Here is a 24,212-nt window from a genome sequence, read left to right on the forward strand (position 1 = left end):
ACATCGGATATGATTTAGGGGATAAACATACTGTGTTTTCAATGTAGAACTAGGTGACTTGTTGATTTAAATGTGCAAATTTTAACCTTGGACCAAACAAGCAGCATGAGGTTTCAAACGTTAAATTTAGCAGGGTTAAATCCACAGGTAACAAAGCTCTACATTTAAAACTATGTTTTTCTCCACTCTACCATGACTAAACAGAATGCGAACTCTTTGATGTCAACAAATATATTGAGTGCAGTGGCAAGGGTTGAGTCCAGTGTTCTGAGTGGAATGTCACTCTGAATTACAGAGTCACTGACAACAGCCTGTATTTTGCACTCTATACGTTCAAGCAGTTTTTTCACACCGACAATGACTAAAAAAAGAAGTACTGTTTTTTAAATACTCAGCCAAATTGGCTGTTTTAATCAGAGGGGTTTATTGTGATTTGATAACCTCTGACTGACCAATCAAAATCATGTAAATTACAAGTTCAAGGTCAAATTAAAATTAACCACACTATAATATGTGAAACGAATCAGAACTTCTCGTCACTGAGGAGACAAACGATATTTTCCAGCAAGTCTAGTGGCATTCACACACTCCACTAGCCCTTTAAAACCTAATTTAGCCACAAACTTGCAAGCTTGCATTGATTTCCAACAATGAGAACCATGTGCCATCTAAGAATGCATGAGAACAGAAGTGTGTCACATTGTTCTGAATAGAAAGACGTCTCCTAAAAGATCTTAAGACACATGTCAATCTTTCCATGAAAAAATCATCAAACAAGAAATCTGCCTTATCCATTACCTTACAAGGCTTCATGTAATAGCTTTGAATTTATCAAGCATGCACTCACAATTTGGACAAACATCAAAGAACAAAATGTTGATGTGTAACTCTGACCTATTCATCGCAATAAAATTATTTTTATGAAAAGTGCATACATAATCTGACCATGAAACGATTTTCTTTAGAAATAGTTGTGTGTAAATAAACCATAAAATACTACGGTAACTTCAAAGCCAAACAATAAACACCCACCACACTTTCATTTCATGTTATGGAGCACAGATTTGATTACAAACAAATTAGCTTTGGAAGATTGAAATGAGAATTTGTGCATCAGAATATTCATTCTTCGGGAATATCAAATGTGATTTTTGGGTTTTACAGATGAAGAAAGAGAAATCTGTGCAGGATGAGTGAGTGAGTGAGTGAGTGAGTGAGTTAATACCAGTAATATGTTACCAGTAATTAATACCAGTAACTGCATCAGTGTCTAATTAATACCAGTAACTGCATCAGTGTCTAATTAATACCAGTAACTGCATCAGCATCAAATTAATACCAGTAACCGCCCTGATGCGGTGCAGCATCACTGTCTGCTGCATAAAACCCCATTCACAGTGATGTACTCAAAGAGCGTTAGAAATTGGCACTAGTCCTGTAGTCCTTGCCAAACTGCCCAATAGTTAAGGTATCATAAAGACTAGTAGAAAATTGCCCTTTTTAAAGGTTTTGCTATATGTTATCATTATAAGGACCGGTGGACTAAAATTGTTAGTTTCTATCACTATTAAAGCATTTGCAAATGAATATAGGTCCAAACACACCAAACAATACTACCTGGCAAACAGTTTTTTGTATGATTTGTTTCCATAGAAACACGGAAAACAAAAGATAACGAGTTCTGTAACGGGCATTAGATGGATGAGAAGAAAAACAGAGACACTTGAAGATGAAAAGTCATTAATGCAATAACATTGTTAATCCTCTTATGCTGATAGGACAATAAATTATGCAGAGGCCCACATCTCTGTTGTCGTGACAGCCAGGTATTTGCTGTAACTTGAAGCGGTGAAACTCTTCCAGAGCGTCACATCCAATCCATTCTTGATTATACAGGAAAAACTGTCAAATATGCACAGAATGCAATTTATATACAAAAAATCATTTTCTAGAAGAATACTAAATTTCTCAGAATATTTCTCTACTTAAGGTCATGACTTCATTAATATGTCACTGGCTTTAATACCAAACGTATAAACTCTGTTTGCCTGCCACAGGTACATAGAAAAAATCCTAGATAAGTCCCTGAATAGTCTAGTTTGTGCCTCACAGTATCAACTGTACTGCGTAATGAAACTTGAAACTTCTCGACCAGTAAGGGGCACGGGTGGCCCAGTCCTCTAAGGCGCCGCGATTCGCTGTGAAGAAACCTATGATTGTGGGTTTGAATCCCAGTTCGCCCCTTTTATGTTTCTAGGTTTATCAGCACCATACCCGTGCTTGTGGGTTTCACCGAAGTGGTAAATGTCTGAGACCTACATCACTTCTGGCTTTCCTCCCACATTAAGCTGACATGCCGCGATATAACTTGAATACTGTTAAAAGCGGCGTTAAACCCAACTCACTCACTCACTCTCCACCAGTACTTGCACAATGTCCATAAGCTACTGAGAGATGTCATATGAATAGGGCTGGGACGGGTACTCGGGTACCCGGGTCAGGTGGGTACTGAGTAGGACCTGGATACCCACAGGACTACCCGGACCCGCGATAAGTCTCATGATATATTCTTTAATGACAAAAAATATCTAGAACTCCATGGTTACACTACAAGTCACTAATGTTCTCATTTCTTTGCAACTTTGCACGCATTCCTTCTGACTATTATTTGTTTGAATAAAGATAAAAGTAAAACTTCAGTGTGTGCATGACCAGAACATTTTATAAGTGAATTTAAATACTTTATGCCAGGGCTATGGTCACACTATTCCCAAACATACATTCTGTACCTATATTTCTTGAAACCTACAGTAGGTACCCTGGCAGGGTTGGGTAATATAGGGGTGGGAACCTGGGTAGTAAATTGGGACTCGTCCCAGCTATGGACTCGTCCCAGTGCTATGTTACCATGTTAATGACAGAGCAAGGGCAGGTTGTTATTTGCAGGTAGTTACATTCAGGGGCAAAACATTCATAGGTAGGTAAATTGCTGCAGAGTAAATCTAACCACATACAGCAAGCTGGTAGAAAGTCCAACCTTTTCAAGATTTCAGGGGTGAGAACTGCAGATTTGTTTTCCAAAGATAAATACAACTATTTCCACATGTGACTCCATGCTCCATGGCATTTGCTTCTCTTACTTATTTAGCTGTGGAAGTCTGGGAAACAAAGATGTTACATCAGTTGTGCAACTTGTCCCAAGACTGATAGTCTGTGTCAATTTATTTAATGTTCACATATCCTGAACCCTTAATAAAGGCATTCTTAGGAGGTGCCATAATTTTGAAAAATGTTTTAGGTAAACTTGCTTTCTGATGTTATTAATCATGTATTGATAATTCTGTTGAATTCAACAAATAGAGCCATTTAATAATTTTAAGGGTGCTTCAAATGCATTCAGTTTTTCACATACCTGTGCAGATCAGGTTACTGTATGTATATGAAGTGCACCTAAAAGCTCCACCAGCTGCACTGCAACATGTGGTGAGGTGAGGTGAAATGGGGTTTAACCCTGATTCCAAGATTATTGCACTTATATAGCAACTTGCATGCACGTGTGTGTGTGTGTGTGTGTGTGTGTGTGTGTGTGTGGCTGCTTGTACTGACTGATACCATGATAGCCCACTGAGATACCATGCCGCAGTTTAACATGAATACCCCACTCAGACACAGTATACTGACTCCGAGCCGACCAGTCCTTGTTTTAGAAGACCCTGAATGCTGAGTGCCAGACAGGGTAACAGCAGGTACCATCTTTCAGAGTCTTTTGTTATGACACGGCCAGGGATTGAACCCCGGACCTTTTGCTCTCCGGGCGGACACTTTACCACTGGACCGACCACAGAGGCGGTCTGCAATATGTGAAACTGTATACCAACCATAATTTTTCTTTTGGATAATATATACACATGATCATTAATTAAGCTCAACCCAATTTTGGGCAATTTTGTGGATAATTGCTACATTAAAAAAAGACTGGTGTGATTCAAGTTGGCAACTCAATAAAATGGTAGTAAATTGACAAACAGAACTCCTGGTCTTACCATTACACAAACAATGAAGCTGACACTAGCAATCGGTACCAATATATTGGCGTTATGCAAAGAAGTCCAAAAACGATCATGTCAACAACACTGAAAAGTATCAGCACCCTGCCCACACCACCCTGTCACATTATATGAAAAACAATTATTGTCAACCTAGGAATCACCACGGACTATGCAGTCAGTGTCTGGAGCATCCAGCCTCTCAAGGATGACATGCCGCTGATCAGACGTCTGATGTTCATTATTGGGATCCCCTGCCATTCCTGGTGCAGTGCCTGGGTCAGTTCACTCTAGCTTGGCGGCCATGGCAATCCCAAAGATGTTCAATTGGTTCAGATCTGACTGTCATTTTTTTCAGATTTTGAATGTTTAATTAATCTTTTGACCTTAAAACAGGAAAATTAGAGAGAATTCAAATAACCAAAAATACCACCCACCACCCCCAACGATTGCCTATGTTTTTGTGTCAGGGATAAAATCGCAAATGTTTTCGTGATCTGATCCTATTGTAGTCACAATCTTTGTGAAGCTTTTCAAGATAAGAACAGCGATCTGATTGGATATCTCCCTTTCATTACAAGGAGCACAACTCAAGATCATCACGAGGTGGTGCCAGGGTCAAGCCAAGAAAAGCGGCAAGTGGACACGCTTGCCTCATGAAGATGGTGAGTTACTGGCTCAGAATCAACCGTAACAACAATAGCGTGACATCATAATAATGGCATAAAAATTGACTGAAGTTAAGATCCTGATTAGCCAAACAGAAACATCACAAGATACTTTCACTGATCCCAGGCCAAATTTCCTTTATTGTCAAACATCTGAGTCCATGGAAGTGGGTAAATGCTTCACAACCAGATACACTTCCATGTTTTAGCTTGACAGGAATTGGAGGGTTACTCACTGGTGGCAGCTAGCTAGCTGCAGATTACAAAATCTATTTATCAGTGAAGAAGCTATTGATTATGGCTATTATCATGGGCAATTATTAAACCTTTTTGTTTGTTTTTATTTTACATTATGATTTATGTCAAAGATTGGAAACACACACGATGGAAGGGGAGAATTCTGGTTGAAGGCGTGTTCATTTGATTTGCTTGTGGAAATATTGGGCAAGTAATAATGATTACAGATACCGGTTTAATTACCTGAACTCACACCCCTACCCTTCCTGATTCCATCCTAATTATCTACCTTAACAGCATGGGTTTGATTATCCCAGCACACAAAACTATCTACCTGTACAGTTGGGATGTGACTATCCCAGCACACACAACTATCTACCTGTACAGCTGAGATGTGACTATCCCTTAACACACAACTATCTACCTGTACAGCTGGGATGTGACTATCCCTGAACACACAACTATCTACCTGTACAGCTGGGATGTGACAATCCAGGCACACACAACTATCTACCTGTACAGCTGGGATGTGACAATCCAGGCACACACAACTATCTACCTGTACAGTTGGGATGTGACTATCCCAGCATACACAACTATCTACCTGTGCAGCTGGGATGTGACAATCCAGGCACACACAACTATCTACCTGTGCAGCTGGGATGTGACTATCCCCAAACACACAACTATCTACCTGTACAGTTGGGATGTGACTATACCTGCACACATAACTATCTACCTGTGCAGCTGGGATGTGACTATTCCTGAACACACAACTATCTAACTGTACAGCTGGGATGTGACTATTCCTGAACACACAACTATCTACCTGTGCAGCTGGGATGTGACTATCCCAGCATACACAACTATCTACCTGTGCAGATGGGATGTGACTATCCCTGCACACACAACTATCTACCTGTACAGCTGGGATGTGAATTTCTCTGCACACATAACTATCTACCTGTACAGCTGGGATGTGACTATCCCTGCACACACAACTATCTACCTGTACAGCTGGGATGTGACTATCCAGCATACACTACTATCTACCTATACAGCTAGGATGTGACTATCCAAGCATACACAACTATCTACCTGTACAGCTGGGATGTGACTATCCAGGCACACACAACTATCTACCTGAACAGCTGGGATGTGACTATCCAGGCACACACAACTATCTACCTGAACAGATGGGGTGTGACTATCCCTGCACACACAACTATCTACCTGTACAGCTGGGATGTGAATTTCCCTGCACACATAACTATCTACCTGTACAGCTGGGATGTGACTATCCCTGCACATACAACTATCTACCTGTACAGCTGGGATGTGACTATCCAGCATACACTACTATCTACCTATACAGCTAGGATGTGACTATCCAAGCATACACAACTATCTACCTGTACAGTTGGGATGTGACTATCCCGGCACACACAACTATCTACCTGAACAGATGGGGTGTGACTATCCCATCACACACAACTATCTACCTGAACAGATGGGGTGTGTCTATCCAGGCACACACAACTATCTACCTGTACAGCTGTGATGTGACTATCCCCATAAGTAGGATAGTACGAACAGTACCTACCCTGTAAACAAAAGCCAAGCAGAGCCTACCTACATAAGCCTTCTACCTATATACAAGGGTATTTGTACACAGCAATCCACATACATGGGGTGTTCACTAATTACTGTTGCACCTATTACCTGAACCTGCACATCTTATTGGTCTACAGAGGTGTGGCAGGAGAGTGCAAACAGTTTTATACAAAGCCTGCTTACACATGGACTTACAGCTTCCTAGAGACCAGACTGTTCGGGATCAGGCTCCCCAGTGGTCTTGACACAGTGCTACTGGTAACACCCACAACTACACTGTTATGAGTGGGACATCTTGAGTTCAGGAGGGTTAACCTTATCTAAAAATAAGTGGTATTGTTTTTCATAGACTTAACATTACAGATTGTAATCCTTGTACAGCATAAATAATGGGTGGTGTTTGGTTGTGGAGTAACAATGTCAACACTAAGCTTTTTAGTAAGATAGATGTTTGCACAAATTGTGTTAAAACAACAACAGAGTAATGATCGTCCAGACGTCATAGAGTAGAAGATGTGGATTGTCAGTCTGTGCCAAACACTTTTGACTCTATTACCCCAAACATGGTTCTTAGTATTATTTTCAGTTGATTGTTGTGTTGTTATATGGACTATAATTATCTCAGCTTACGAGACTGAACAGACGTTTACTTGACTAGGGCTTGGACAAGTGTTTAAAGTCACAGACTGTGCCTCAAATCAGAGACATCACCAGTTCACAAGTTCAGTAAAACAAGACAAAATCATCAATATCTGATGCATATGTTTTACAGTAACAATAATCTGATTTTTCTCATTCAGGTATAACAGTTCCAAAGTTCATGATTATCTGGCTGCCATATTTTGCATTGGGGAAGCCAAATGCACAAAACACAAATGCACCCCTTCCCCCACCACCAATCTAAAAGATGTATCAGTATTAGGAACAAACATTTGTGACATACATATTTTGTTTCTACATATGCTGCCCACATAGTTCTAGTAGGGATGAAACCCATGAAGACCCAGTTAGAATAGGTCTTCAGCAACCCATGCTTATCATAAGAGGCGACTAACAGGATCAGGTGGTCAGGCAAGGTGACTGGGTTGATGCATGTCATCGTATCCCAATTGCGTGGATCGATGCTCATGATTTCAATTACTGGAATGTCGGTCCAGACTTGATTATTTACAGACCACCCCCATAGAGCTTGAATATTGCTGAGTGCGGCGTTAAACAACAAACAAACTAGTAGGGTGAGTGAGTGAGTGAGTGAGTGAGTGAGTGAGTTTGAATTAACGCTGCTTTTAGCAATATTCCAGTAATATCACGGCAGGGGACACCAGAAATGGACTTCACACATTGTACCCAGGTGGGGAATCAAACCAGGGTCTTCGGCTTGACGAGCGAAGGCTTTAGCCACTAGGCTACCAGACTGCCCCCAAACTAGTAGGGGATGAGAGTAAATACAACCACATCCCACACCATGGCAGCAGCATTCTCCAGAGACATTGATATCAACATATCATCTAAGGACTAAATAACAACCCAAATCGATGTACATCCATGAGACCACTAATTCTGTATCAATTATCAATACCGGTATTTTGTAAACAAAAACTGAATATTCTCCTCAGCTGATTGTTGTGTCTATGCGTCAATAGCGGTTTCAGTTTCAGACTCCCGATGTGCGGCCTACCGATCTTGTACATGGAAGTCATTTCCTGATGGGATGGATCAATGTCTACGGGATGTTTGTATGTTGCTATAGAAATAGGAAGCAGGACGTGGTTGAACCTATTACTGTTGGCAAACACCTAGACTATCAACATCCCCTCCCCACAGCATATCCTCATGCTTGCCGTCACTCCGGGCTACCATTGATTACTTCCATAACACTTGAATGTACAGACAACATCATGAATATCAGTTGCATTATGTAACACACTTGTATATCTTTTATAAAAACGCATCAGATTCCTTTTAAAACATACACCAACTTTCAAAACACAAATATTTCTGGTCAACAGAAAAATGATATTAAATGTATTTATTTTTAATTTTTTTTTATAATTATTATTTTTGTTGATATTAAATTTTAGTACTTATATCAGTGTATGTACAAAATTGTCAAATTATTTAAGAATTGACTTCAACATTTTTTTGTGGTTATGCAGGTATAAACATGAAAACTAGTGTGCAAACTGTGCAAATTTGGGTAACAGATTTTACAAAAAGTGTGCTCACCATTTTTTACATTTATGCCTCAAAAAATGCAAAAAGTCAAATCCAATAAATATGCCAATGACAATAACTTCACAGACTGCTTGTTTTAAGCATTAACATCAGAAACCTGTAGACAAGATCAGTGCAATAATACAACACAAGCCCTGCCCACACTATTTTCAGCCAATCAGGAAACAGTCCCTCGGTAGTGGGCGTGGCCTATTGTGTTTTTGGTAAAGAATCTTGCAATTCCATTGGATAATCTGACCAAGATGGCGTCTGTTACTAATATTTCACGGGGCGAACCGGGATTCGAACCCACAATAATAGGTTTCTGGCATGTTCAAGGGACGCAACTCTGCACAGCAAATTGCGGCGCCTCAGACGACTAGGCCACCCATGGCCCCTACAACACAATGAATGATTACTTTTTGTGACGTCAATATTCGAAAACAAGGACATGATCGGGTCTTGGTCTGACCAGAGGGGGCGGTCGGGTAGCCTAGTGGTTAAAGCATTCGCTCGTCACACCAAAGACCCGGGTTCGAATCCCGACATGGGTACAATGTGCGAAGCCCATTTCTGTTGTCCCCGACCTGATATTGCTGGAATATTGCTAAAAGCGGCGTAAAACCAAACTCACTCACTGACCAGGGGTTGGATCTTCGGGTACTTTTTTCGCCTACTGATCTAAACAAGAGTAATTATTTGTATACTGACAGTCTTAGCCATGTAGTCTTACAAATTAAAACACATATGTGACGTAATTCTATTGTCTGAGCGCTCCATTATTTTCAGGAATGGACAGTTGGTTGTGTTCTCTGCCAGTGTTGCACGTACTCGGTCGTAAACTGATCCTTAAATGCATGCTACACGGCTCTTTAAAATGTTTTGTAAAGTGTAAGAGTAGTTTTAAGTAGGGGAATATCCTCGTAACTCTTCATTCCTTAAACATAATGGGCCTCTGCTCCATTATTTTTAAGAAAATGGAGAGTTACTTGGATATTCATTCCTCTCTACATAACTGCCGGGCTGGATTGGACTTTCTGTGAGTCCAAGTGTTTTCAAGAACTCTTACCCGATACATCAAGGCCATCATCACCCGTGGACATGGCCCACACGTTACCTCCTGTGTGTACAATCCATGGAATTATTAAGTACATGGTGAACGTAGCTATATCAAATCTCAACTCTGCATGAACATAATCCCAACTTCAACAATGGAGTTTATTCCAAATAGTTAGGTAACACGTTCTTTAAACACCTGAATTGTCTTCTTGTATTGTACACGGACACAGCTACAATCATGCACCTGGCAACTGGCCTCTTTCCTGGAGGCTGGGTCAGTACGTACTTAAGAGGTCTCAAAAATGTTCCCATATAATATACAAATTCTAAGGAGAAAAATTCAGTGGAAATGTTTTTTTTAAATACATGTACATTATTACATGCATGTGCATCATTGCAGAGTTGGTTCTTCTAAACATATCACCTGACCCTTGAAGATCTGGGGTAGAATAGGTCTTCAGCAACCCATGCATGTCGTAAGAGGCGACTAACAGGATTGGGTGGTCAGGCTCGCTGACTTGGTTGATGCTTGTCATTGTATCTCAATTGTGTGGATCGAAGCTCATGATGTCAATCACTGGATTGTCTGGTCCAGAATTGATTATTAACAGACCGCTGTCATATTGCTGGAATATTTCTGAGTGCGGCGTTAAACAACAAACAAATAAACAAACATGAACAGATCTCCTACTTCAAAGTTATTTCCGTACAGAACATGACCTGTCTCAAGCAATGTCAACAGTAAATGCATGACTTTACAAAATGTCCACTGAGATAAAGTCCATATATCAGGGTTAGAAACTAACAGTTTTTGTTCACATGTCCTTATAATGATAACAAATAGCAAAACCCTTAAAATGGGCCAATTTCTACTAGTCCTTAGGATACTTTTACTATTGGGCAGTTTGGTAAGGACTACAGGACTAGTGCCAATTTCTAACGCTGTATATGTAGTTCAAATTTAAATTTTTAATAATGTAGTAAAATAAACAAATCTTAGATCTGTGTTTTAATAATTTACTAGCAGTGTCACGATAAATCGAAATATCGATATATTGCTATTGGTAAGCACTTAAAGTCAATAAATCGATTGTTAAATCAGTTTCCGATCAACAGTATCGGTTTCAGTTACGAATATCGATAGTTTTGATTGTATTTACCATATCAATGAAATACATGCACTGCTGTTCAAATTTGTTCTTCTTTTGATCATGAGTGGTAGTAATTTACACATGGTAATGTGGAAGTTTCTTTTTCTTAAATTATTAGAGTAACGAAAAAAACAAATCAGTCATATCTCAAACTTTACTTTTTATTTGTTGTTATGGTTATCACATTCAAAGGAAACTTCAGTTCCAAGGTTTAATCCAACTCTAAAATTCATCTAAAATGATACACTGAAAACTATCGATATTTATCGCAATAGTTGCTTGCAATATCAATAGTTATCGCAATAGTTTTTTCAATATCAATAGTGATCGCAATAGTTTTTTTCAGTATCAATAGTTAATTATCGCAATAGTTTTTTTCAATATCAATAGTGATTTCCAGACCAATAGTCACCCCTATAATTTACCATTGCACAGGGGTTCATACATGAACGTACCACAAAGCAGAGATAAAAGAACATGTCTTGCCAGACCCACCTATCCTTACACAGACATACAAGCACCTGCAACTTTCAATGTTGATGATTACAATTAACCAGCAGGTTATGTTTATTATCAGTTGTCACACAGTGACCATCAGACACTAGACCCACAGCTTGTACAGCGGGTTATTTTCTCAACATCTGGTAAATGCATGATGTCCACTACATTGATGGCTTACTGTACTCTCTGATCCAGGCACCCACCCCCAAGCCATATTTCACAGAAGTAAATCCCCCCTTGACAACACTGTCATAACCAGCGTCAATGTTATCACACCCAGCACTTAGGGGGCTACCTGAGAGATGAGCCGGACCACCTCAGGGGCGATGCACTACAGGATCTAGCTTCCTGACAGCTTTCCATGAGACCAGTTAGATACTGTTTAACACAACCTTGCACTGTGTGTGGTTGACCAATTTACCAATGTTTCCCAGCTCTACAGCCATTAAACATCTTACATTTGGACCATGAGTGAGTGAGTGAGTGAGTGTGTGAGTGAGTGAGTGAGTGAGTAAGCTCTTAACAATATTCCTGCAATATCACAAAAGGGGACACCAGAAATAGGCTTCACACATTGTACCATGTGGGATATGGAACCCAGGCCTTTGGCGTGAAAAGCGAACACTTTAACCACATGGCTACCCCACTGCCCTATTTGGGCCCATGAAGGTTAATACAGTATACCGTATTCGACGCAATAAGCACCCAGGTGCTCTCAAAATTAGAAATAGAGGGCTCTTTCAGAATATTATTTTGGTGACAAAAAACAGAGTTCAAAGATCGTAAATTTTGTGGTTGATGCTGACAGCCTGAAATTATTATATACGACCGATATATTTTTCCAAAATTTAATTGCCCATAATTGAGGGTGCATGTAACACACGAGTGCGTATTATACGCAAATAAATAAGACCTGTGTACATTGGTCAACCGGAAGGGGTGCTAATTGGGATTTTCACTAGGCAATATATCAGCAAATATCGCTGTGGCGCTTATTAGAGCGGGGTGCTGAATACGTCGAATACGGTATGTTATAATATCTTAGACCTAGAAACATACGACTGAATATTTCCAAGAGTAGCAACTAACTTTGTTTAGGCTCTAGACTATAGATAATCAATAAAGATCCTTTATAGTAATTTCTACAATCCTCGGAACAACTTAGCAGCCATAAATTTCGGAAGGGAGTACAAGACAAGCGCCAATTTCTAATCCAGATTTCTTCAAGAGGGAAACCCAGGCTTCATCATTGTGCCTCACATCTTGCACCATATGGGCTATTTCTGTATCTAAGTCAGGCCAACCACAAGAAAGTAGACCCAATTTCTCCACCCTGACAAAATCTCACTCGTCTCCTAGTCACAGCCTTATCACCACTCCATGTATCCACATGGAGCTACAAGAGTCCTGCTCCACACAATACAATCTACATTAGCAACAGACCATGCATAGCTATCACAGCGACCCGCATGACTTTCTGGCTGTAGGCCATGCTAAACTAGCATAGCTACAAGAACAATGTCTCCCTGCCACTGGTGTTACCTGTCCTACATGACGAGAACTGCTTATAACTGTATCACTGCAGAGGTGTACAGTCACACGGTCTTATTACGCTGTTTGTGTCGTGTCACACTCTGTCACTTCAGTCCACATAGAACCTTTTGTCGGGGCTAAATGATTGAGCACTAACTTCGGGCACTGAGTTCAAACCACATTTTCTAAATGAAGTGCTGCAAAAGACGTTTTGAATATGTCAGTCACAATCACTATGCAATGTGGCACGGGAGCTTTTTAACAAGCCATATATATTCGGTATTGACAGTTGCTAAATGGGTCTTTTCACAGAATCAAATTTGGTATTAGCCATAACAAGAACATTCTCGGAATAAATCTCATTTAAAATCTGAATATATTGTTGTAAATGAAATTTTGAGCATGTTCAAACCATGAAAGGAATGTTGAATGATCAATGGCACCTTCATTACAAGCTGATCTGTAGGATAAGGTGAGTGAGTAAGTGAGTGAGTGAGTGAGTGGGTAGGGGGGGAGGTGGTTGAGTTGCTTTGGTTGCAGTCAACACTATTCAAGCAACATGACAACAGCATATAAACAATCATGTTTATGTCATGCCAAGCCAAGCAGTGGGGATTAAGTTTAATTTCATTATTTTCATCCTATTTTTCGTCTTTGTTTTGGCTTCTGTTAAAAAATCCAACAACCCCACCCCCAAACATTGGGTTTAATGCCTTTTAAAAAGACTTCAAATATATTAGTCTAAGCATGGCAGTATAATGTAGAACGAAAGCCAAAAGTGATGCAAACTCGACATTTACCACTTTGGAGAAATCAAGTAGCACAGGTATGGTGCTGACAAACTAAGGGGCCTTGACTTGGTGAGCAAACATCTTAACCATTACGCTTTCCACTGCTCCGTAGCTTCCCATATAGATTCATAGCCAGTCTCACTTTTTGTGAAAATTGGTTTTAGCGAAATATCATTTCCAACTTTGTTCTGTCCACATATAGAGTTGTTGCACAAACCTAATAGACACAAGTCCTAATGGGTAATTTGTGGACAGACCTAGAGATATGAAGTGTCACCATTGTTGTCTTGAAGCAGCTTCTGTGATCAAACATCACTCTGCAATAACTAGTTCTTAGACAAAATGTGGAAATAATATTAAATAACTCTACAGACAATTGCAGAAATTCTGTTCATTTGATTCTTTTGAGGATGACTATGGCTGAACCATATTTAAACAGTGTGGGATCTGGTGTGTTTTGGGCAGATTGGGCATATTGTTAGGTACACACACCACCCAGGACCATTAGAATGATTGGCAAGGTACACACACATCACCCAGGACCATCAGAACGATTGGCAAGGTACACACACACCACCCAGAACCATTAGAATGATTGGCAAGGTACACACACCACCCGGGACCATTAGAATGATTGGCAAGGTACACACATCACCCTGGACCATTAGAACGATTGGCAAGGTACACACACACCACCCAGGACCATTAGAATGATTGGCAAGGTACACACATCACCCTGGACCATTAGAAGGATTGGCAAGGTACACACATCACCCTGGACCATTAGAAGGATTGGCAAGGTACACACATCACCCAAGACCATTAGAAGGATTGGCAAGGTACACACACCACCCAGGACCATTAGAAGGATTGGCAAGGTACACACACCACCCAGGACCATTAGAATGATTGCCAAGGTACACACACATCACCCAGGACCATTAGAAGGATTGGCAAGGTACACACATCAGCCAGGACCATTAGAAGGATTGGCAAGGTACACACACATCACCCAGGACCATTAGAAGGATTGGCAAGGTACACACACATCAGCCAGGACCATTAGAATGATTGGGAAGGTACACACACATCACCCAGGACCATTAGAAGGATTGGCAAGGTACACACACATCAGCCAGAAACATTAGAATGATTGGCAAGGTACACACACATCACCCAGGACCATTAGAAGGATTGGCAAGGTACACACACATCACCCAGGACCATTAGAAGGATTGGCAAGGTACACACACATCAGCCAGAAACATTAGAATGATTGGCAAGGTACACACACATCACCCAGAACCATTTGAATGATTGGCAAGGTACACACACATCACCCAGAACCATTTGAAGGATTGGCAAGGTACACACACATCAGCCAGGACCATTAGAAGGATTGGCAGGGTACACACACATCACCCAAAACCATTAGAAGGATTGGCAGGGTACACACACATCACCCAGAACCATTAGAATGATTGGCAAGGTACACACATCACCCAGATCCACTAGAATGAATTGCAAGGTACACACACATCACCAAGGACCATTAGAAGGATTGGCAAGGTACACACACACATCACCCAGAACCATTGGTAAACAGGACTCTCATTGCTGAACCTTCATCTTTAATATTCTTGGTTTCAGAGATTCTTATGTATGCCAGAGGTTAGGCAACTTTAACTTTACACACATACAACTCAGCTAGCATCACAATAAACTGAATGCTTCACAAAGATCACAAAGAGCGTAATATATCCTTCTCACATAGCATTCTCCTTGTCCCATGGAGATGACAAGTCAACCCACTGCGGGCTGTCAGCACTGTCTGACACCAATCTATTGTACACAAAAAACACACAAGTAGTCTCCCAAACAGTATTGGCTTCCGTGGACTCACCGTTAGCTTATCACAGACAGATGTATTATTCATCCTGTGCTAAGATCAAACTAGGAGCCAATGAATAACAGTGACTTGGACATATTGTTGTACATCTAGGTGTGATAAATGGTGTAATGATTAGTGTGTGAGATCCCCTTGTCCCGGGTAGACATGATTAGTCATATTCAACTTTAGCTTTGATGACTTTACAAATACACCTTCCAGATCCTCACTCACTGACTTGTGGTCTAATGTTTACATTGAACCTTCTTGTTTGTGAGTGATGGACCTGGTGTTTCTACATGTGTTTGGTTTTTTTGTTTGCGTTTTTTCCTTCTTTTTCCCTTTTTTTTTGTTTTTATTTGGGAGGGGGTGGGGGTGTTGAGAGGTCTAGATTTTTTCTAATGTTTTAATTTACTTGAATTTCAATATTAAATGAGCATGTTGTACTTTAACATAGACTTTGTACACCATTAGGGAGAAACAGGAATGTACCCGGTGTACACCATCAGTTAAAAACAACTAGTCCACAGCCCAGTTCACACAAGTAGTTTAAGTCAGATATATACCAAAAACTAGATGTTTGATAAAAACAACTAGCCCCTCCAACTGTTTATTGGTCTCTGACCAGTGGGGAATGTCTAACCTGGAGTCCATAACAACTGTTGTTTCACAACATGCATGCATCTCCTACCTAGGAAGGGAACATAAGGATCCAGCAGACAAATTCAGACATCATCAAGCTGCCTGACAAACAGATCAGGGCCCAATCTTAGCGCTAGGACAATCGTAAGCCTATGTTAAAGTATGGGAGTTACAATCATCTTAGCACTAAGATCGCTTTGTGCAAGTGGGCCCTGGTGTTCTCAGTGTTCATTTTGGCACATTTTCATATGATGCATTGTGTCATGAACTTTACATATTCAACATCACTTCAAAAACCACAAGGCCTATGGTGATGGAACTTTGCAAAGGGCTTCTGGCCACAGGACTTCTACAATGCTTACAGCCATCCAATCAGAACTTCAACACAGCCACATTGGCAGCAAAATTGAAAATGACCTTCATCTATAATTACGGGCATTTAGGGACGAGTCCACATTTACTACCTGGGTACCCACTGTAGGTCTAAAGAGATACAAAATGTCTGATTGCATTTTTCTTTTACCACAGCACTTGCAAAACGTATTTAGATACATGTATTAAACGATCTGGTCATGCATACACTGACATTGATTTAAGTTATGTCTTTATTCAACCATATGAAAAGTCCGAAGGAATGGGTGCATAGTCAGAAAGAAATGTGAATATTAGTGACTTGTAGTGTAACCATAGAGTTCTAGATAATTTTTGTCATTAAACTATATATCACATGACTAACCACGGGTCCGGGTAGTCCTGTGGGTACCCAGGTCCCACTCAGTACCTGCCTGACCTGGGTACCCAAGTTACCCGTCCCAGCGCTACTGGCATATATTGTTGTGTGTAATATCCGAGGTATGTATTAACAGCAGTAATACATCCATACATTCTCTTCCCTATGTGCATCACTTCAAAATGCCTTTCAAAGACTTGCAGTAATACAAGTATGCCGAGTGGACATCATGGCCTCCATGCAGGAAACGTCACATTGTCCCTTACTTGGACTCAACTTACATTGCTTATCATAAGTCTGTTACTTTTTTCCATATTGTGACACAAACTCTTCTATAACCTTGATGAACTTCATTTCAAACTATTTCATTTATCATGCCGCAAATATCCAGCGCATGCATTAAATGAAGAGATATCTTTACAAAGACTTGTCTTCTTGCACCCCATTTTGGCATCAGTATATCTAAAAGATATATAGATTTCTACAACAAAGCAGACATGCTTTGTGTTTAAGGATTTACAATATTTTACAAAATATTTCCAAATTTCGAAGTAACCACTTTGGTCAGTGTGTGCAAACTTACTTCAGGTTATTGGAAAATCTTGTTTTTAAGACACCATGAAGCAAACCTTTTATTTCAACCAACCCAAGATAGCAGCCTAGCCAATCATAAACCACAATTATAACACGTGAGGGAAACATTGAAGTAGAAGATTCAGCATCATACATCTGACAATCCACATCACTATTTGACCCTGTTCTGTAGACTGTAGACACTGGTGCCAGAACACTGGATGACTATACCTTAACCTGGTGGACACCCCTTGGAATTCCAGGTCAGAACTGGTCCCTAGCAACCCATGGTATTTGACCCTGTTCTGTAGACTGTAGACACTGGTGCCAGAACACTGGATGACTATACCTTAACCAGGTGGAAACCCCTTGGAATTCCAGGTCAGAACTGTTCCCCAGCAACCCATGGTATTTGACCCTGTTCTGTAGACTGTAGACCCTGGTGCCAGAACACTGGATGACTATACCTTAACCAGGTGGACACCCCTTGGAATTCCAGGTCAGAACTGGTCCCTAGCAACCCATGGTATTTGACCCTGTTCTGTAGACTGTAGACACTGATGCCAGAACACTGGATGACTATACCTTAACCAGGTGGAAACCCCTTGGAATTCCAGGTCAGAACTGGTCCCTAGCAACCCATGGTATTTGACCCTGTTCTGTAGACTGTAGACACTGGTGCCAGAACACTGGTGGAAACCCCTTGGAATTCCAGGTCAGAACTGTTCCCCAGCAACCCATGGTATTTGACCCTGTTCTGTAGACTGTAGACCCTGGTGCCAGAACACTGGAGGACTGTACCTTAACCTGGTGGACACCCCATTGGAATTCCAGGTCAGAACTGGTCCCCAGCAACCCATGGTATTTGACCCTGTTCTGTAGACTACACCCTGGTGCCAGAACACTGGATGACTGTACCTTAACCTGGTGGACACCCCATTGGAATTCCAGGTCAGAACTGGTCCCCAGCAACCCATGCTTGTTGTATGAGAGTCCACAAAAATGGAAAGGGCAGTCAGGCTCAGTGACTTGGTTGAGTGCATGGGACATTTCTCATGACATCAATCACTGGCTTGTTTGATCCAGACTCGACTGTTTACAAACCGCAGTGGCAGCGTTTGAAATAAAATAATTGCCAGTCTGCCATCAGAACCACAGAGGTAAGAAGCGTAAAACTCTTCAGGACCTCATTTAAAAAAACTGCAACTTATTGTGATAAAAAAAATTACACAAAAATATATTGCAGGCCGTAAGGACCTGTACAAATTTGAAACTACAGGCCCAACACCAGATCTACCATACATCGCAGTGTATAAGGCGAGTTTTTCGAACCTAGAATTAGGGGGACTTTCTCCTGTTTCTCACTGCTAAATAAGTCATCACATATCGTCTCAAGATGTCATTTGTAAGAAAACAATCATATCAAGTACATGAAAGGCCACAGTTCAGCGAAAAAACATCAGTTTAACTTTCATGTCAGTCTTGTGAGCCATGCATTGTATCACCCCATCATCTAAGTGAAAGGATCACAAGAGAAAATTCAATTTGAATTGCCTTTGACACAACAGGCCTCAGGAAATTGAAATCCTTTGCAATCATAAAAAGCTTAAAGCCTTTTGTATGAAATACAGTTGGATAACACATGAATGAATACTGGTAATACAAAGGGTGCAAGGCCAGTGAAACGTATATGTCCCACGTAGTTGACACAGAGGGGTCAAAGTGACAATAGACTTCACAACCGTGGCAAAATCCAGACATTAGATACATTACCTCCTGCTAATTGACAATGTGGATATTATAATATGCATTCTTTAACAACCAACAGTTGCGATCCTGAGAGGTAACGTTATGCACAATGTTTTTCATGTGATTTGTTTCTTTGTTTGTTTGTTGTTTAAAGCTGCACTCAGCATTATGACATTTTTTTCATGTGAAATAACAGTAGGGCGGTCTTTGATTTGAAAGTTTAGTGTTGATAGTATCAACTTGATACATCACCTCCAAAGCACCATGATAAATTGATATATTTAATAATAACAAAATGAGATATTCTGCATGTGCAGAGATTAAAAATTTCTATCTAAACCTGCAATTTATCAACATAATATTAAATATGAACTTGGCTCTCCCATTAAATGTGTGTAACTGAGTTTCTGCCTTCTCATTATCCGTCATAACCAGGGTAGTCACCTTTTACGGCAAGCATGGGTTGCTGAAGACCTATTCTACCCCGGAATCTTCACAGGTATCAAATATTTATACCAAAATACTATGGACATTAAACATTCATTGCTATATGCATAGCGTGACATAGGATGACCTCCCAAGTGAACATAATCTAGGGCTGCAGTACAGCTTGTCTTATCTGCAGGGTGTTGGGATATCCATGTAACAGGTCAGTACTATGTTTGAAGATCATCAACAAAAAATATACTTGTCCAGTGATCTGATCAAGTTGATACCAAGTCTTTGCAATGAACAATTCAACAGGGTAAGTTTTGGTACTTATTGCTAAAGGACATATTGGTGATGTTGTAAATTTGTAAAGCACTAAAAAATCCTTCAAAACTAAACTGATACAAAGTTAGCCTCTCAGAAAATATGAGAAACTTTTTATAGTAAAATGAGTTTTTGTGAATACCTGGTGTCATCACTGATTTTCAGTGATCCATTCATACAATGTCTTTTAACACCCAACAGAATCTTTTTCATCTAAAATTGAGACTGGTTATCTCTGGCCTTGACATTCTATATTTAAAAAAGTTTTATAGTATAAGGGAAGTTTGTAACTGGACACAACTAGAATTTGCACACCAAACTGTCCACTCCTTTTCAACTTTTTTAAATAATTATTTTATATCAGTTTGATCTAGGTCCCACACATACTCAAGTCATTCCTCATCACAATAGAAACTAGCATGTTTGCAGCATGATGATAAACATGGACAACAAACTTTAATATCCATGCAACCTTGAAACAGAATTGATTATGAATTATATCAACATGATCAAGTCGTCCTGACTCTTTGTGAAAAAAACACACTGGAAAGCCCCTAACACAGGATTGACCAGCAAACAATGTTTGACACGAGGAATTTGGGACCATTACTCTGGCCCACAATCACCGAGTTATCAATAGTTGCTTAAAAGGTTCCTGTAAACCTCAATGTGGCTTGCTAATCGAACTTGTCATTCGAAACTCTATTCATTATAATCTGGCAGTCACCATAATGGTGTATTTATAGATCTCCATTCAAGATCTGATCTGTATCAATTAGTGAGAACTCTTTGTGAAGACATCAACTTAATCAAAATGGTTTGTACTTACGGTGACAAATTCGGCATCCAGTAATCGCCATAGATTCCAAATCGGGATGTTTCACGGAATTTGCTTCGTATCTCCACCATTTTGCGTCGGAACTTGGCAACATAGTCTGGGAAAGACATATTTGGTCACCATTCTCCATATATTGTCCTCTTACACCTCCTTGGTTGCCAGCAACACAATTAGCACATGTGGCTTTAATACACTTACATATGCCGTGCGGGACGTGTTTAACTAGCAAACTCCTCAGACAGCAATGAATGCCTCACGCCAGTCATAAAATGCTATGGCAGGAGGACCGTAATTCGCTAGCAGTCAATATTCATTTAACTGAGTTGATTCACCCAGATCACAGGACATAGAAAGCAAACTCTCCACACTAAAAGTACTCATAAGCTGTTAGAGGTGACACACAGCCAGTGAACAATGTGGCAAATACTTATCTAGCAATAACGGGGACCAAGGGTTATTGAAACCATTTACTTGATTATCCGCGTGCGTTCCTCTCGAGATCCTGGTCATCAGGTTAAGCTCGGAGGTCTCTCTCCGGAGGCATTCCTGATATTTTGATCAAATTTTCACAGTGACAATGCCTGGCGTGAATGAGTCGCAGCGCTGGAATGGACTGACAGTGATTCCCTGGCTGGGAGATCAGTGACAAACAGATCCACACACCGCCTCCTGCTGACGACTTGTCCCATGTAATTCCTGAGTACCACAACACCTTTCAGCCTAATCCGGCAGCTCTCACATTCTTTCTCAGCAATACACTGAACTTAGCTAACACCAGGGCTCTAACACATTCTGCCTCCAAGTCAATTGCTAGAAACAGTACACTGTACAGGCTTACAGCCTTGTAGGCTGAGTGTCATTGAATAAAACTCTACAAACAGTGCAACCAAACCTTAGAGCTGTCACACAAACAAATTATTTCAGGCTCTACAAATGACTGAAAGATAATATGAAAGTGTTTCATAAAAATTGTTGCTTTTAATCAATTGAGTAGTTAGACACCAGCTGGCTCAATAGTATTGTTTGTTTGTTTGTTGTTTAACGCCGCACTCAGCAATATTCCAACTATATCACAGTGGTCTGTAAATAATCGAGTCTGGACCAGACAATCCAGTGATTGACATCATGAGCATCAATCCATACATTTGGGATACAATGACATGCATCAACCAAGTCAGAGAGCCTGACCACCCGATCCCGTTAGTTGCCTCTTACGACAAGCATAGTTGCCTGTTACGGGAAGCATGGGTTGCTGAAGACCTATTCTACCCCGGATCTTCACTGGATCGGCTTCAATAGTAAAGATTAATACAGTAGTCATTGAATCCTGAAAACGGATTGAACATTGCTACCGATGTTGACAAAAGTAAATCCTCTGTGAGTAAGTAGGGAAATTACATGGAGCAATAAATCTTCTTTAGCCAGATACCAATGCAGATCAAAGACTGATACAGCCATGATGAAACTACAAGACTAGTTGACCTGTCATAGGCCAGTCCTTCATTTGACGAGACTCTCCACGGTTGTCTAATAACAGTCATATCATCATTCAGAGTAACATTGTTCCCGTAGATGTAAAACCTCTTCAGTGCTGATCAGCAATTTGTGCACTGGGAACATCATATAGTGTGGAATATCCAGATATCAATGTCAGTTGTCAACAAATGTCTCAGAAGCTGTGATGGATGTATAACCTCACTGATATCTAGTCACTTGAGAACAAACATTCATGACTCCACAATGCCATGACAGTATTCCTAGGCTGTGCAACGCCATGACGGTATTCCTTGGCTGTACAACGCCATGACGGTATTCCTTGGCTGTACAACGCCATGACGGTATTCCTTGGCTGTACAACGCCATGACAGTATTCCGAGGCTGTACAACGCCATGACGGTATTCCTAGGCTGTACAACGCCATGACGGTATTCCTAGACTGTACAATGCCATGACAGTGTTCCTAGATTGTACAATGCCATGACAGTGTTCCTAGGCTGTACAACGCCATGACAGTATTCCTAGACTGTACAATGCCATGACAGTGTTCCTAGACTGTACAACGCCATGACAGTGTTCCTAGACAGTACTATGCCATGACAGTATTCCTAGGCTGTACAATGCCATGACTGTATTCCTAGGCTGTACAATGCCATGACTGTATTCCTAGATTGTACAATGCCATGACAGTATTCCTAGACTGTACAACGCCATGACAGTATTCCTAGGCTGTACAACGCCATGACAGTATTTCTAGGCTGTACAACGCCATGACAGTGTTCCTAGGCTGTACAACGCCATGACAGTGTTCCTAGGCTGTACAACGCCATGACAGTGTTCCTAGGCTGTACAACGCCATGACAGTATTCCTAGGCTGTACAACGCCATGACAGTGTTCCTAGGCTGTACAACGCCATGACAGTGTTCCTAGGCTGTACAACGCCATGACAGTGTTCCTAGGCTGTACAACGCCATGACGGTATTCCTAGGCTGTACAACGCCATGACAGTGTTCCTAGGCTGTACAACGCCATGACAGTGTTCCTAGATTGTACAATGCCATGACAGTGTTCCTCGGCTGTACAACGCCATGACAGTATTCCTAGACTGTGCAATGCCATGACAGTATTCCTAGACTGTGCAATGCCATGACAGTATTCCTAGACTGTGCAAATTGCCATGACAGTATTCCTAGACTGTGCAATGCCATGACAGTATTCCTAGACTGTGCAATGCCATGACAGTATTCCTAGACTGTACAATGCCATGACAGTATTCCTAGACTGTACAATGCCATGACAGTATTACTAGACTGTACAATGCCATGACGGTATTCCTAGATTGTACAATGCCATGACAGTTTTCCTAGATTGTACAATGCCATGACAGTATTACTAGACTGTACAATGCCATGACAGTGTTCCTAGACTGTACAATGCCATGACGGTATTCCTAGATTGTACAATGCCATGACAGTGTTCCTAGACTGTACAACGCCAAGATGTTATCCCAACCAATGCAGGGATAATCATGATAAACAAGGCAAAAAGTGAGCAGGGCTCATTAATACTCCAGACTGCAACTCCAACATATTTCTAAGTTCAAAACATGGAAAAAGCATAATTTTCTCAGAAAATCCTCTTATCATAATCAAACTTCTCACTGCACCTCTCCTATTGGTGTAGAAACTGTTCCCTTAGTTTGAAAAGAATCTATGCAGTAGTTTTCA

General features: G+C 40.7%; 1 protein-coding gene across 2 annotated transcripts in view; it reads right to left on the reverse strand.

The window, feature by feature from the left end:
* LOC139480136 (uncharacterized) overlaps positions 1-24,212 on the reverse strand; it is a 78,584-nt gene that overhangs the window by 46,173 nt on the left and 8,199 nt on the right. The window contains exon 1 of one of the 2 annotated variants that reach the window (XM_071263166.1): positions 20,979-21,136. The exons of the other annotated variant lie outside the window; for it this stretch is intronic. Within the exon in view, the coding sequence (XP_071119267.1) occupies positions 20,979-21,097 (119 nt within the window). The 5' untranslated portion in view covers positions 21,098-21,136. Of the gene's footprint in view, positions 1-20,978; positions 21,137-24,212 lie in introns of those variants that run through there. 2 annotated transcript variants of the gene reach the window in all.

This window comes from Haliotis cracherodii, unplaced genomic scaffold (genome assembly GCF_022045235.1).
Source record: "Haliotis cracherodii isolate W230 unplaced genomic scaffold, xgHalCrac1.p SCAF_4, whole genome shotgun sequence".
NCBI lineage: Eukaryota > Metazoa > Mollusca > Gastropoda > Lepetellida > Haliotidae > Haliotis > Haliotis cracherodii.